The 11,978-nt window shown below is 45.0% G+C and overlaps 1 protein-coding gene across 1 annotated transcript; it reads left to right on the forward strand.

Moving 5' to 3' along the window:
* The first annotated feature begins 2,710 nt into the window (after positions 1–2,710).
* FAM110C (family with sequence similarity 110 member C) lies at positions 2,711–11,640 on the forward strand. Its single transcript, XM_054063690.1, has 3 exons — positions 2,711–2,880; positions 3,415–4,581; positions 7,811–11,640. The coding sequence occupies exon 2, from the start codon at positions 3,450–3,452 to the stop codon at positions 4,539–4,541; it is 1,092 nt and encodes a 363-aa protein (XP_053919665.1). The 5' UTR covers positions 2,711–2,880; positions 3,415–3,449; the 3' UTR covers positions 4,542–4,581; positions 7,811–11,640.
* The last annotated feature ends 338 nt before the right edge of the window (positions 11,641–11,978 follow it).

An 11,978-nucleotide genomic window follows, 5' to 3' on the forward strand; every position in this document is an offset into this window, starting at 1 on the left:
TTGTATATCTGTAGATAAAAACATCTTCTCACTAAAAATATGTCCATTCTACATATCGGCAAGAATTACACTCTGAGATCCTTGCTGGGAATATGCAGAAGTATGTGTTAGGGGTTTTCTTGAGTTAGAACTTGTTTAGGGGCAAAGAGGATGTAAAATTGAGGGGAAAAGTACTGCAGAACTATGTTGGCAAGACAATATTTCTGTTCTGTGTTTTTCTAAGCAGGTCTTTGCGGAACAGTTAGCCCAAACTCAGCCCAAGATTGCTCTAAGCCCTTCCCTTGCCACATTGAGAACCTCTCACTCGAGTCTGTTGATAAATGTCTAAAATGATACTTTCAGCATGACCGGAGACTCATCACTTTGCATTGAGAGCAAAGATGAAATCACGCTTATAAGACTCAAAAATGAGCATACAATGCACTGCAATGTGTTTGGGAAGCTGGACCGTGTCTTCCACAGCCGCACAAAAGGCAGATACGTGCCTGGAGGAGTGCAGCTCCACTAAAAACCTAGCTGCTCAGGTCATACTTCAACACTTTGCACCTTCTTATGCCTAAATGAGGATAATGTGTGTGGTAGTGGCATGGCTCAGCCCTTTGGTGACAACACAACTTCTGGGTACAGCCATCAGAGCAGGGTTCACTCTGCATAGCCCCACTCCTGGCAGGGCAAACACAAAAACTATTGATTTCCACCCGAAAATAAAGAAGCTCCATGTACCCAAGATGCTTAGACCCCCACTGCCTGTCCCAAGTGATGCAGAGAGGAACGTATACCTGACACCTCACCTACGCTTTCTTGACGTAACAGTGCTTAGTATGTTTTTTTTCTCCAGCCACACAGCTATAAGCAAGTTGTTCCTGGTGGCAGTGGTGCACCCTGAAATTCTGTAACAAGGACAAGGAGGCCTACAGCCCATTTCTCCCTTTGTAAGCATGCTTCCCACAATTTAGTGATTGAAAAGATCAAGTCAGTTTAGCAATTGTAAAGATCAAGTCAATCACCACAAAAGCATTCTGATATTATAGTCCACAGATTTCACAAGTAAATGAAAAAAAAATCAAAAATCAAAATAAAAACCACCCCAAACCAACAAAAAAACCCACAAAACAACAGCAACAGCTTTTGATTTCTATGTGAGGAAAAAAGTTATCTATAATTCAGTTATTACTAACTGTGAGGAGGTGCATCTCACATGAGATCACATGAGTAAAAGTTGGATGTTCAGACTGCCCCAGGTGATTACCTATGACTTACGTGTCTAATTTTCAGGTGTTTAAATTACAGCCAGAGGCTCTGTCCTGCCTGTTCAGAATTGTCAGCGCCAGATGGGAGTTCTGCCCCTTTGGAAACCTGCCCTGTGTTTCTGAAGGGCAAAGATTTAGAACATGCAACTCAGATCTATGCCATTCCATGACACTTCACATGTGCACCTCCACGAACAAATGTCATCCTGGTGTTGCCACTGCCCTGGGAAGGGGAAGGTGCTGCTGGCAGCATCTGGAGCCACAGCGGCTGCTGTCTGCCTGACGCGTCCACAGCAGTGAGTATTCTGTGGGCTTCAGCCTCTTGTGCTGTGTACACCGAATCATAGAACGGTTTGTGTTGGAAAGGACTTTGAAGATCATTCAGTTCCAACCCCTCTGCCACAGGCAGGGACACGTCCCAGTGGATCAGGGGCTCAAAGCCTCATCCAACCTGGCCTTGAACACCTTCAGGGATGGGGCAGCCACAGCTTCCTGAGACAACCTGTTCTGGTGTCTCACCACTATCACGGTGAAGAAATTCTTCCTAATGTCTAACGTAGAACCATAGACTCATAGAATCATAGAATAGTTTGAGTTGGAAGGGACCTTAAAGCCCATCCAGTTCCAACCCCCCTGCCATGGGCAGGGACACCTCCCACTGGCTCAGGCTGCCCAAGGCCCATCCAACCTGGCCTGGAACCCCTCCGGGGATGGGGCAGCCACAGCTTCCCTGGGCAACCTGGGCCAGGGCCTCACCACCCTCATGGTGAAGAAATTCCTTCTTATGTCCAGTCTAAATCTGCCCCTCTCCAGTTTATACCCATTGTCCCTCGTCCTATCACTCCATGCCTCTGTGAACAGCCCCTCTCCAGCTTTCCTGTAGCCCCTTCAGGTACTGGAAGCTGCTCTAAGATCTCCTCAGAGCCTTCTCTTCTCCAGGCTGAACAACCCCAACTCTCTCAGCCTGTCCTCGTATGGGAGGTTGTTCAGCCCTCGGATCATCTTTGTAGCCCTAAATCGTTCCCCTCCAATTTAAAGCCACTTCCCCTCATCCTATCACTCCACGCCCTTGGAAAAAAAAAAGTCCCTCTCCATCTTTCCTGAGATTCTTAATATCATAGAATAGTTTAGGTTGGAAGGGACCTTAAAGCCCATCCAGTTCCACCCCCACTGCCATGGGCAGGGACACCTCCCACTTCCATTCCTCCAACTTCCTTATTTTTGCCCTTCCAAGAGCAGAAATGCCTTTTGCTACCGCACATCCAGGTAACCCCCTGCAGCCCTATCCCAGGCTGCCGAGGGAGGGGGGCAGAGATGCCGGCGCAGCCCCCTCGCACCCCCCCGGCAGCCGCTGGCCCGGCAGAAGATGCTGCTGCCGGTGCTCCCGGGAGCCCCCGCCGGCCCCGGCCCCGGGATTGGCCGTGCCCTGGCGGCGGGGCCGGCTCACGCCCGGCGGGAGGAGCGCAAACGCGCTCGGAAACGCGCAAACGCGCTCGGAGACGCGCAGAGAGGCGCAGGGACGCGCGGCGCCGCGGAGCTTCGGGCAGCGGCGCGGAGGGGCCGGGGGGGATCAGCCCTGCAGCTCACATCGCCCTTTACTGACCTTTTTTTCTTACTTCTCAGCTTTCTGGTTTGTTTCTTCTTTTTTTTATTTTCTTCCGTTTTTTTTTTTTCACTTCGTAGTTTTTTTGTTTATTTTTTCCCCTTCTCTTACTTTTCTGACCTTTTTTCTTCTCAGCCTTTTTTTTTTGTTTCTTCTTTCTTTTCTTCTCTCCCTTTTCTTCCCTTTTTTACTTCTTAGCTTTCATTTTGTTTCTTCCTTTTCCCCCTTCTCCCACTTTTCTTCCTTTTTTTTTACTTCTCAGCTTTTTTGTCTCTTCTCTCCCTTTTCTTTCTTTTTTTAATTATTAGCATTGGTTTTGTTTCTTCTTTCTTTCCTTCTCTCCCTTTTCTCCCTTTTTTTCTACTCACTTTTCATTTTGTTTCTTCCTTTTTCCCCTTCTCCCCTTTTTCTTCCTTTTTTTTTTGTTTTGTTTTTTTCCCCCCCTTCTCTCCCTTTTCTTCCTTTCTTTTTTTTTCCACTTCCCAGCTGTTTAGTTTGTTTATTTCTTCTCTTTTTCTTCTTCTTTTTTTCCCTTGTTTTTCCTTTTCCCACCCCTCCCAGGGCTGGATGCGGGATCCGCGTCCCCGAAACCTGCTATGCCAACTGAACTCTCTCGGGCCGTGAGAATGCACGCCATCTCCGACCTCCACTCGTCCCTCACCCTGCGGCTCCTCAACAAGGGTCCCGAGTATCTCCGCAGGCAGATGGAAGCCGGCAACCCAGGCAGGAAAAGTGCCGTGGAGAGGTTGGCAGCCGATAAAGCCAAGTACGTAAAAAGCCAGCGGGTGATCAGCACCAAGCAGGAACCCGTCATCGTGCTTAGCTCAGCCTCGGAGAGCAGCAGCGAGACCTGTTCGTTGGAGAGCAAGAAAAGCAGCAAGGACTTTGGCAGAGGGAAGAGCACGAAGCCCCTGGAGTTGGCCAAGGTGGTTTACTCGTGCCGTGCCCCCCTGCAGCACGGTCCCCCCATAGCCAGGCGCAGCACCCCAAAGAGGCAGATACGGCCGGATTCCCTGGTGATTTACCGCCAGAAATGCGAGTTTGGGAGAGGTCAAAGCCAGGACAGCTCACGGGGGAGCTTGGTGAGGAGGATCTTGCAAGGGTCTGTAAAGGAGAAGCAGTTGACTTCTCCTGAGATGCCCAGAGTCGTGGAGGACTCCGCAGTTACTGAGAGCAAAGAGCCCCTGTCACCAAAACACTATGAGCTGAGCAACCATGGAGTGGAGCGAACCATCGCTGTGAGCACCGAAGCCCCAGAGGTATGTACAAAAGAGCGTGAGAGACCCTTCAAGCTGAGTATACCTCCTGAGGAGGTTAAGGAGGTGAGGAGGAGAGGTCTCCATCGCTCCCAGTCGGACATCAGCTCTCGCTATTCCAAATCCTTCTCTGAGTTTGATACATTTTTCAAGTACTGTGGCCTGGAGCAGGAGGTCATTGAGGATCTCGGGAGAGAGAACTTCTCCGTGGTGTCCGACAACGTCTCTTTCAAGATCCGCAGCATCAGTGTGGCAACGTCCGAGAGTGACTTCACGAGACACAGTGGGGATGAGGGGCTTCTGGAAGATGAACTCACAGAGCAGGTCCCAAGCAGCACATCCGTGATCGAGCGCAACGCTCGGATAATCAAATGGCTCTACACGTGTAAGAAAGCCAGGGAGAGTAACGAGGTGATCCAGGAACTGGCATGATGGCTTCTTTCAGCGTGCATTGCAGCCTGGTGAACTCAAGGTGTGTGCAAAGCCTCACCCTCTTGATTTAATCTAGTTCTCTTTGCTCTTCAGAGAGCGGTTGGCTTCCCTTAGTTTATTTTAGTCTTTCCGTCAAAAGCAGAAAGAAAATGTATTTTGTACACTACATGTGCAAGTGATGCCCTTTTTGCAAAGCAGAAATCTGGTTCCCGACAAAAACCAAAATGCAAACAAATAAATGCATGCGGCTTGCCAGATTTTGATCAGAGCCCCCCCTGTGAAATTAGAGTTGGTGTCTGTGAGGGATGTCTGCCTTTTGCAGTTGCCTGCTTTGTAAATAACTTGTTTTCTCTTAATTTCTGCTGTATTACATGCTAGAAAAGGAAAATTAGAAAAGCATTCAACTCTTAATTACAGTTGCTTAGAAAACAGACTGAACTGAAACTATTAATAAGTAGGAATACACTCTATACTATATTGCCGCAATTTTTCCCTCCTTTCTCACCCTCGCTCTCTCTCGCTTATTATATTTAGGCACTCCCACTTATCAGGAAAGCAAAGCTGAGTCAGTGCTCCTGCTAACAACCTTACCTCCCCCACAGTTTTCTGTTGGGACCATAAAAGTTTGTTCCAGGTGACCGGCAAGCATTTCACAGGCCTTAAGTTTTCTGTCCTGTTTGGTTGTAGTGGATTTTGCTGCTCTGCAGTGGGTTTTGCTATGCGGTTTGGCATAGGGAGATGGAAATCACTTGTGCGGTTCGTCTTGGTTAGAGGGGTAGTTCATAGTGTTAAACTAAACATAATTAATACAAATGTGTGGGATCTCGACCTGGAAATCAATAATTTCACAGACAAAAGCAGAGCAAATTTAGCCCTCGTAAAAGCCAATACTGTGGTTTAATAGAAGTGGTGTTTATTTTGTATGTGATTTCCTAAAAAAGGACTACATTCATGTAGTCCTAAAAAAGGACTATATTCATGTTGCCTTTGGTACTGATCATCCAGCAGACAGCAGTTTTTTTCTCCATCCCATACACAAAGCCCTTAGGATAAGCACTGCAGCTTACGGCGTGGTATTTAAAAATCGTGTGAGTAGGTCTTGATATGAAGGATTACGTATATATTTTCTGACAGTTTGTAATTGGTGCGTGAGAAGAACATCGTTTCGTGTAGGTACAGCTGTTCACAGAGCATGTGGGCCTTCAGAAAGTGGAGAAATGTAGTGCTTGAGCCTCTGTGTTGTGTGGATGTGGGGCTGTCACTCCTGATTCCTTTAATCTATGTAATGCAAAAATCCATTTACTTACTTGAAATGGGGTTTATTTATGTGACATTTGGATCGCTTCTAAAATTTGAAACCTATTTCCTTCCTGCAAGTTGAGGGAGGAGGAAGGGAAAGAGAGAGAGAGCCATTTTCATACAAACATTTGAAGCCCTTGTAGATAAGAATGGTTGTCAGGTACACGTCTGACAACTGAAAGAAGTGTTGTTACGTGACACGTCCTTTCCCAAATTACCTTAGAGAGAAGAAAGAGCTCTCATGAGCTATACATTTCTCCTCACTCATCCTTCTGTGGTAAAAGGCAAGGGAGATACACAAAACAAAATGATGCAGGTAGAGGTTTGTGAAGTTTGGTACAGCTGCTCACCTTGCTAAGTGCAGAGGATGGGGGGATTTCAGTCCAATAACAGACCCAACCACGCTCCCATGAAGGAAAACAAAATAAAGGCCTTTTTGCTCCTAATTGCTCTTCCCAGGGATGGGCTCTAGAGCCAGAAATGCAGTTATCACCACAGAGCCTGTGCTCAGAAGGGAGATGTCGGCCCTTTCCCACCCATTTGCATGGTGCTAAGGTGTCCAGCACCACAGCTGAGACAGGAGATGCTGGTGACCCACCTCAGGGAAGCAGGCAGCGTGCAGAGGCGAAGGGCAGGAGATGCTTTACCAGGGCAAAGGCAGGAATGGAGAAGGTCTTTTCAATGTAAACAGCAAGTTTATTCAAGGATATTGTCATTCTGTAATAACTTTAATACCTAGAACAAGGGAGTGCTTTACATCAGTAGCAATTCCCTTTGGCACCAAACTTTTTGACAGCCTGGGAAACACTGATCAATAGGGTCTATATAATAAACCTCATTTTAAACATACTGGGGCTCACTCTCAGCTGGTAGACCCCAACAGCAGGGCTATGATTGCTTCCAAGCTAATTTCTGAAAACTGTGAGTATACTTACCATTGAGGCCACAGAAACAGAAAGGTCAGAAAGGTCAGCTAAAAATACCAGTGCGCAGCACCCAGAATAAAGGACAAGATTCATCAAGGGCTGTCATGAGTTCAATACGACATTTACTGGGCAGAATTTGAGCTGAGAGTGGTTATCACCATGTGATCAGAAGATGAGTCCTGTTGTTGTGATATTAGTGTTTCCTTATACCCAAATGTTCATCTTTTCTTTCAGTCTTATGCTTTCTTTTGACAATGCAGCATCAAGGAAGATATCTGAATGTTTTAACCATATCCATGTATTTGTCTCCGTTTAGTTTACTTACTGGTTATTAATGGGCAGTGGACTCCTGTGCTTCACAGGGGAGCAATGTGCTCACCCTTTAGCTCACCCAGGCGTATGCTTGAAAGCTTCTTATTATACAAAGAGGCTTGAAAACTCTTGCAACTTCTTTGGAAAAAGAGGCAGAAACCTGTTTTCTAAAGTCCAGCATTCATTATGAGGAAAGAACCTTTCAAGAACTGCAGAGCTTTTATGGGCCGGTGATCATCCCATTCATATTTGATGTTCTCTATTTAATTTTTCATGAGCTCTCTGGGACCTGGTGGCACACCGTGTAAATTAAACAGCTATTTGAAGGATCAAGTTCCCTAACACGTTTAGTCAGAGTGATGATTGCAAGGTCTGAGTGTGGGTTGTGATCTTTAGGAGACTAAGGTCCTCATCAAGATGGGTCTTGCTGCTTCTTGGTGGGATTGCCTGCAGTTCAGCTCTGCAGTTCAGCTCCTACCCCTGTCAGTACTTGACTCTAAGAAGGGTGCTTACTCCATGTCCTCCTTCCTGGGTTCAATCAAGATTATTCAGCCTTGAGTTTCAGCACTATTCTTAAGTGGATGTTCATTATTCTAGTGGAAGTCTCCTGGGAGGGGCAATTACTATGTTGGAAATAGCCATAAGCAGCTGAATAAAAGCTTTAGAATATCACCTCATGCTTTTCTGTTGTGATAAATTATAAATGATGGTTTTTTCCTCCTCTTTCTTCAGAATCCTCGACTTGGAATTTGAACAAAAACAGACACAGGAAGACACTCTTCCCTCATCTGGCTCATGATTTTGTCCAAGTTTAGTATGTTATTAATGTCCTCTACCCTCACCCCCATCCCTGGGCAACCTCACTCTTGTCACAAGTGCAGGAGTGTCCAAGAGTGCAATGACACATGGAGACTGTGAACTGGACAAGCGAAGTGTGACAACAACTGCCATCCATAATAATATTCAGCATCAGCTCACCGCCTCAGGATGCCATTCCAAGCTGGGACAGAAGGTCTGTGTTGTGCACCCGTCTCTTTCCAGCAATGAATTTGTTGACAGGGATGGGAGGAGAAAGTGGGAATGAAATGGCAATATCCTCTGGGTCAGGCGTTTCCTTGCAGGCAGACAGGCTCCACCCGGACATTCAAAGGCTCTGTCTTAACCAAAGCTGTTTGACCAGGGCTCATCCTGACGTCATCAGGTGTTATTTGCTTGGCTGGTAAGGGCTAACTGGCAGCTTTATCTCGTATACGTGGCAAACATGTTGTAAGTTAAATCCTTGCCTCTCGTTCTCAAAGAGTATTCAAGCCAAATTGGAGTATGTTGTATCTGTCTAGCTTGCTCTGCCATACAACCTGCCCATTCCGTGAAGAGGAATTTCTGTTAAAACCCTGCCCAAAATATTTTCAATCTCATCATTCCAAGGAACAGGTAGTCAAAGAAGAGTTTTGCAGAACTATACAATTCACATGTAGCGAGAATCCTCCACTTTTTTTTGCAATACATCTCCGGCTCTGACATTGAAAACATTGCACTGTTTGGCAGCTTCTAGTTTAACATCTTTAATGTTATGCACTATGAGTGAGCAGTAGGCTTACAGAATCACTTTAGGAAATTGTATCCCAGGCTATGTAAGGCCACGCTTCCCTAGAGTGGGTCTGTGCTTGAGATGTACAGAGTGGCAGACTTGTGCCTAAGGCAAGAAGGCGTGTTAGGGCAGGTAAACGTCCTGATGGAGTGAGGCACCCAGTGTAGACAGCACCTTCCTTGATATCGTAAATAAAATGCTTCATTTGGACTGGCTGAGCTATAAGTGTTTTAAAACCTGATAAAAAGTACTTCAGATCATATAGTGAATGAGGTTTCTATAGTAACTCATGGAATTTGCTGACTGTGCCTTAAACACTGACCTTAATCTGTCATTCCTCGCTAGAAAATCTCTTGCACCAAAGCATTTCTTTGTGGACATTCCAAACCACCACCAAAAAAAAAAAAAGAAAGCCAAAAACAAAACCCAAAAACACTGCAATCAAAGCCAAAGTCAGGTTTCCAGGTTTCCTTCCAGTCACACCAATGCCCATCTGTAAGAGCAGCCCTGCTGGCGTAATGGTGACTTGCCCTTTGGGTCCAGCAGAGGTTAAAATTTTACTTTCTGTTGCCATGGATGTATTGTCCAGCCTACCCAGCCGCCAGACCTGGAGTTTGAGGAGACCAGAAGCACCAACTTTCATTCTCTGCATTCCTCCTGCCTACACTGGGGCAGCTCGTCCCGCTGCCTCTTCTGGCCCGAAACAGCTGCCGGCACAGCCAAGTGGATGCCGAGCTCAAGTGAGCACTCAAGCTGCCTTTCTCGAGTGTTTGCTACTCTCAGTAAACACACCTGGAGGAGCAGAAATGGTGAGCGGTGACGATTCAGTAAAATGGTGGTGGTAGGAGGAAAGGTTTCCTAGTTTAACCTTTGCAGGCGCTGCATACTGAAAGAGTTGCCCTTGAAGCTCTCATCAAGTGGTTTGATTGACATGAGTTAAATTCACAGTGAGATCTCTTCTGGGTTGCATTTCCATATGTTTTAAATGTGTCCCTGGGTGACTAGTTTTCACTTACAGCAACAGTTTGGGAATGCATGGCATTTGTCTTCATTTTCTAGTGTTATTTTCTAACGTCTGCATGTCTGAAGTTGTCGAGATAGATGGATAACAATTCCAGATAAAATAATTTTTGAACCTGCTTTACACTTAAGAGAAAACTAAATTGTTTGCAAGAGTGAGCTTCTGCAAGCTTAGAGGGAAGCCAGTACATTTGGTTATATAATGGAATTTCCATGTGTATTTGTTACATTATTATTAAAGGATGACAACTCCAACCCAAGATGCTGCTAAAATGATAAGATCTATGCACTTAAAGGTGCGGGTTTTTAAGGGATACAGTCTAGGTTTATTAGTCAGGAACACATTTTGATGCATCTGTTCTTTTCGTGTTCACTTTGCAAGGTGCTGTACCAGGTGAATATTTATATGCATTTGTCAGAGCTAAGGACTGCTTTACTTCGAAAATATATATGATTGTAGACAGCTTGGAGAGCAGGAAAAAATCTTTAGCATGAGAAATCAGTGCCCTGCCACAGGGGAGGAGAATTATTTTGATTTGTTTCCAAGGATTTTTTTTTTTTGTTTAGTTTTCAAACTGCTGTTTGTTTTTGCTTTTTTAGCTGAACAGCTCTTGAAAGTTAAGATGAAAGGTGCATTGGTCATGTGTTTTCAGTGTTAGGAGGGAAAATGTTTGATTTGCTCGAAAGTACCAACCTTTCTGATGAATGTTTTATGGCAGAGATTAGTGAAATCGGAACTGGCCCCATTCTGAATATTTTTTTTAATCCACCTTTTTATCTTTATGAATGGTTTAATAGGGTCGTGTTGACTTTTCACGTAGATATGTGGCAAAATTTCTCTGGCTTTGCTCAAACTCCAATAGGAATGTCACCCTCGCTAAGGTGCCATTTACTTCAGAGATGATACGGACCTAAAATCTTCCTCTCATAAGCTATAGATTCCCTTTATTCAGTAATACCTTCTGGATAAGCTAATTACCTGCCTTTTCTAGTATGCCAGGAATGACAGGAGAAGACAATCCTTCCTGCATACATCTTAGGAACAGGTAATTCGGTGCTTTTTCTAAAGAGTGGTAGCTCTGGGCTTCACGCAGCTCCTGTTACTGTTACATGTAAAGGCTTTTTCCTTCCTTCTGCTAGGTCTTTCCATCATAGCCCTCAAAATGACAAAAACTTGCTGATATGAGTCACTATCTATCTTTTTCCCCAAAAAAAATCAAGATTATTTTTTTACTAATTCATAATAAAAGACATGCTTTGTAAGGGGTGGGGGCTTTCAGCTTAAGTGATAAACTGAGAGACCATTGCTTTATGAACAGAAATTTTAGCGACAAGAGCTGGGTTTCCAGTCATTTGGGAAACCTCAAACTGGGGCTGAGGGCAAAGGCAAGTCATAATGATTTTGTTTGACTCGAACTATGTCAACTAAAATAGTCAAGCGGAGTGCGAGCGTGCAGTACTAACTGCTGTTTACACCCAAGCGTTTCAAGGTGCTCCAATGCTGTGACAAGGGGCAATGTCCACAGCTGTAGTGTAACAGGTGAAAGGTACAAAGTCTGGTTTTTATGGCCTGCAAGCAAGTATTTACCATAAAGACATCAGATAGTGACTGTAATCCTTGCAATATATTGTAAATATTACTGTACAGAAATCTATAAGTAAGAAATACAGATTTTTCTATAATATGTATGTTACTTTTCTATGGGATATAGGCCTTTATGTTTTGTGAAACTGGCCAAACATTACATCAACGGAGATTAAGCAGAAGCTTTCTCCTGGGAGCAGGTTGTCCTGTCATTGCCTTCTGTGGAGTTTCTTGCGTCTGCTTTTGAATCCATCGAGACAGAGTACTGGGCAGATCTGGTGTGGATCTTTCTAAGTTGATATGTTTATATTCCTATGAAAGAACTTTGTGTACTATGCATACAAATAAAAATACCACTTTGAACATTAGTGTTTTTTTGAAAAAGTGTGCTTTTATTTTGCTGTCTCCATTAGGGTACTATTGTTTTAAGGCTAGAATCCCACTAGGGAATTAATTCCTCTTTGAGCGAGGCTGGTAGTAGACTGTGAACACAGAATTTAGAATCTTAGAATCATAGGATAGTTAGGTTTGGAAGGGACCTTAAAGCTAATTCCAACCCCCTGCCATGGGCAGGGACACCTCCCACTGGCTCAGGCTGCCCAAGGCCCATCCAACCTGGCCTGGAACACCTCCAGGGATGGGGCAGCCACAGCTTCCCTGGGCAACCTGGGCCAGGGTCTCACCACTCTCATGGTGAAGAAATTCCT

Source organism: Cuculus canorus, chromosome 3 (genome assembly GCF_017976375.1).
Source record: "Cuculus canorus isolate bCucCan1 chromosome 3, bCucCan1.pri, whole genome shotgun sequence".
Classification (NCBI taxonomy): domain Eukaryota; kingdom Metazoa; phylum Chordata; class Aves; order Cuculiformes; family Cuculidae; genus Cuculus; species Cuculus canorus.

Coding starts and splice junctions, on each gene's coding strand:
- FAM110C (XM_054063690.1), top strand. CDS start 3,450: ATGCCAACTGAACTCTCTCGGGCCGTGAGAATGCACGCCATCTCCGAC.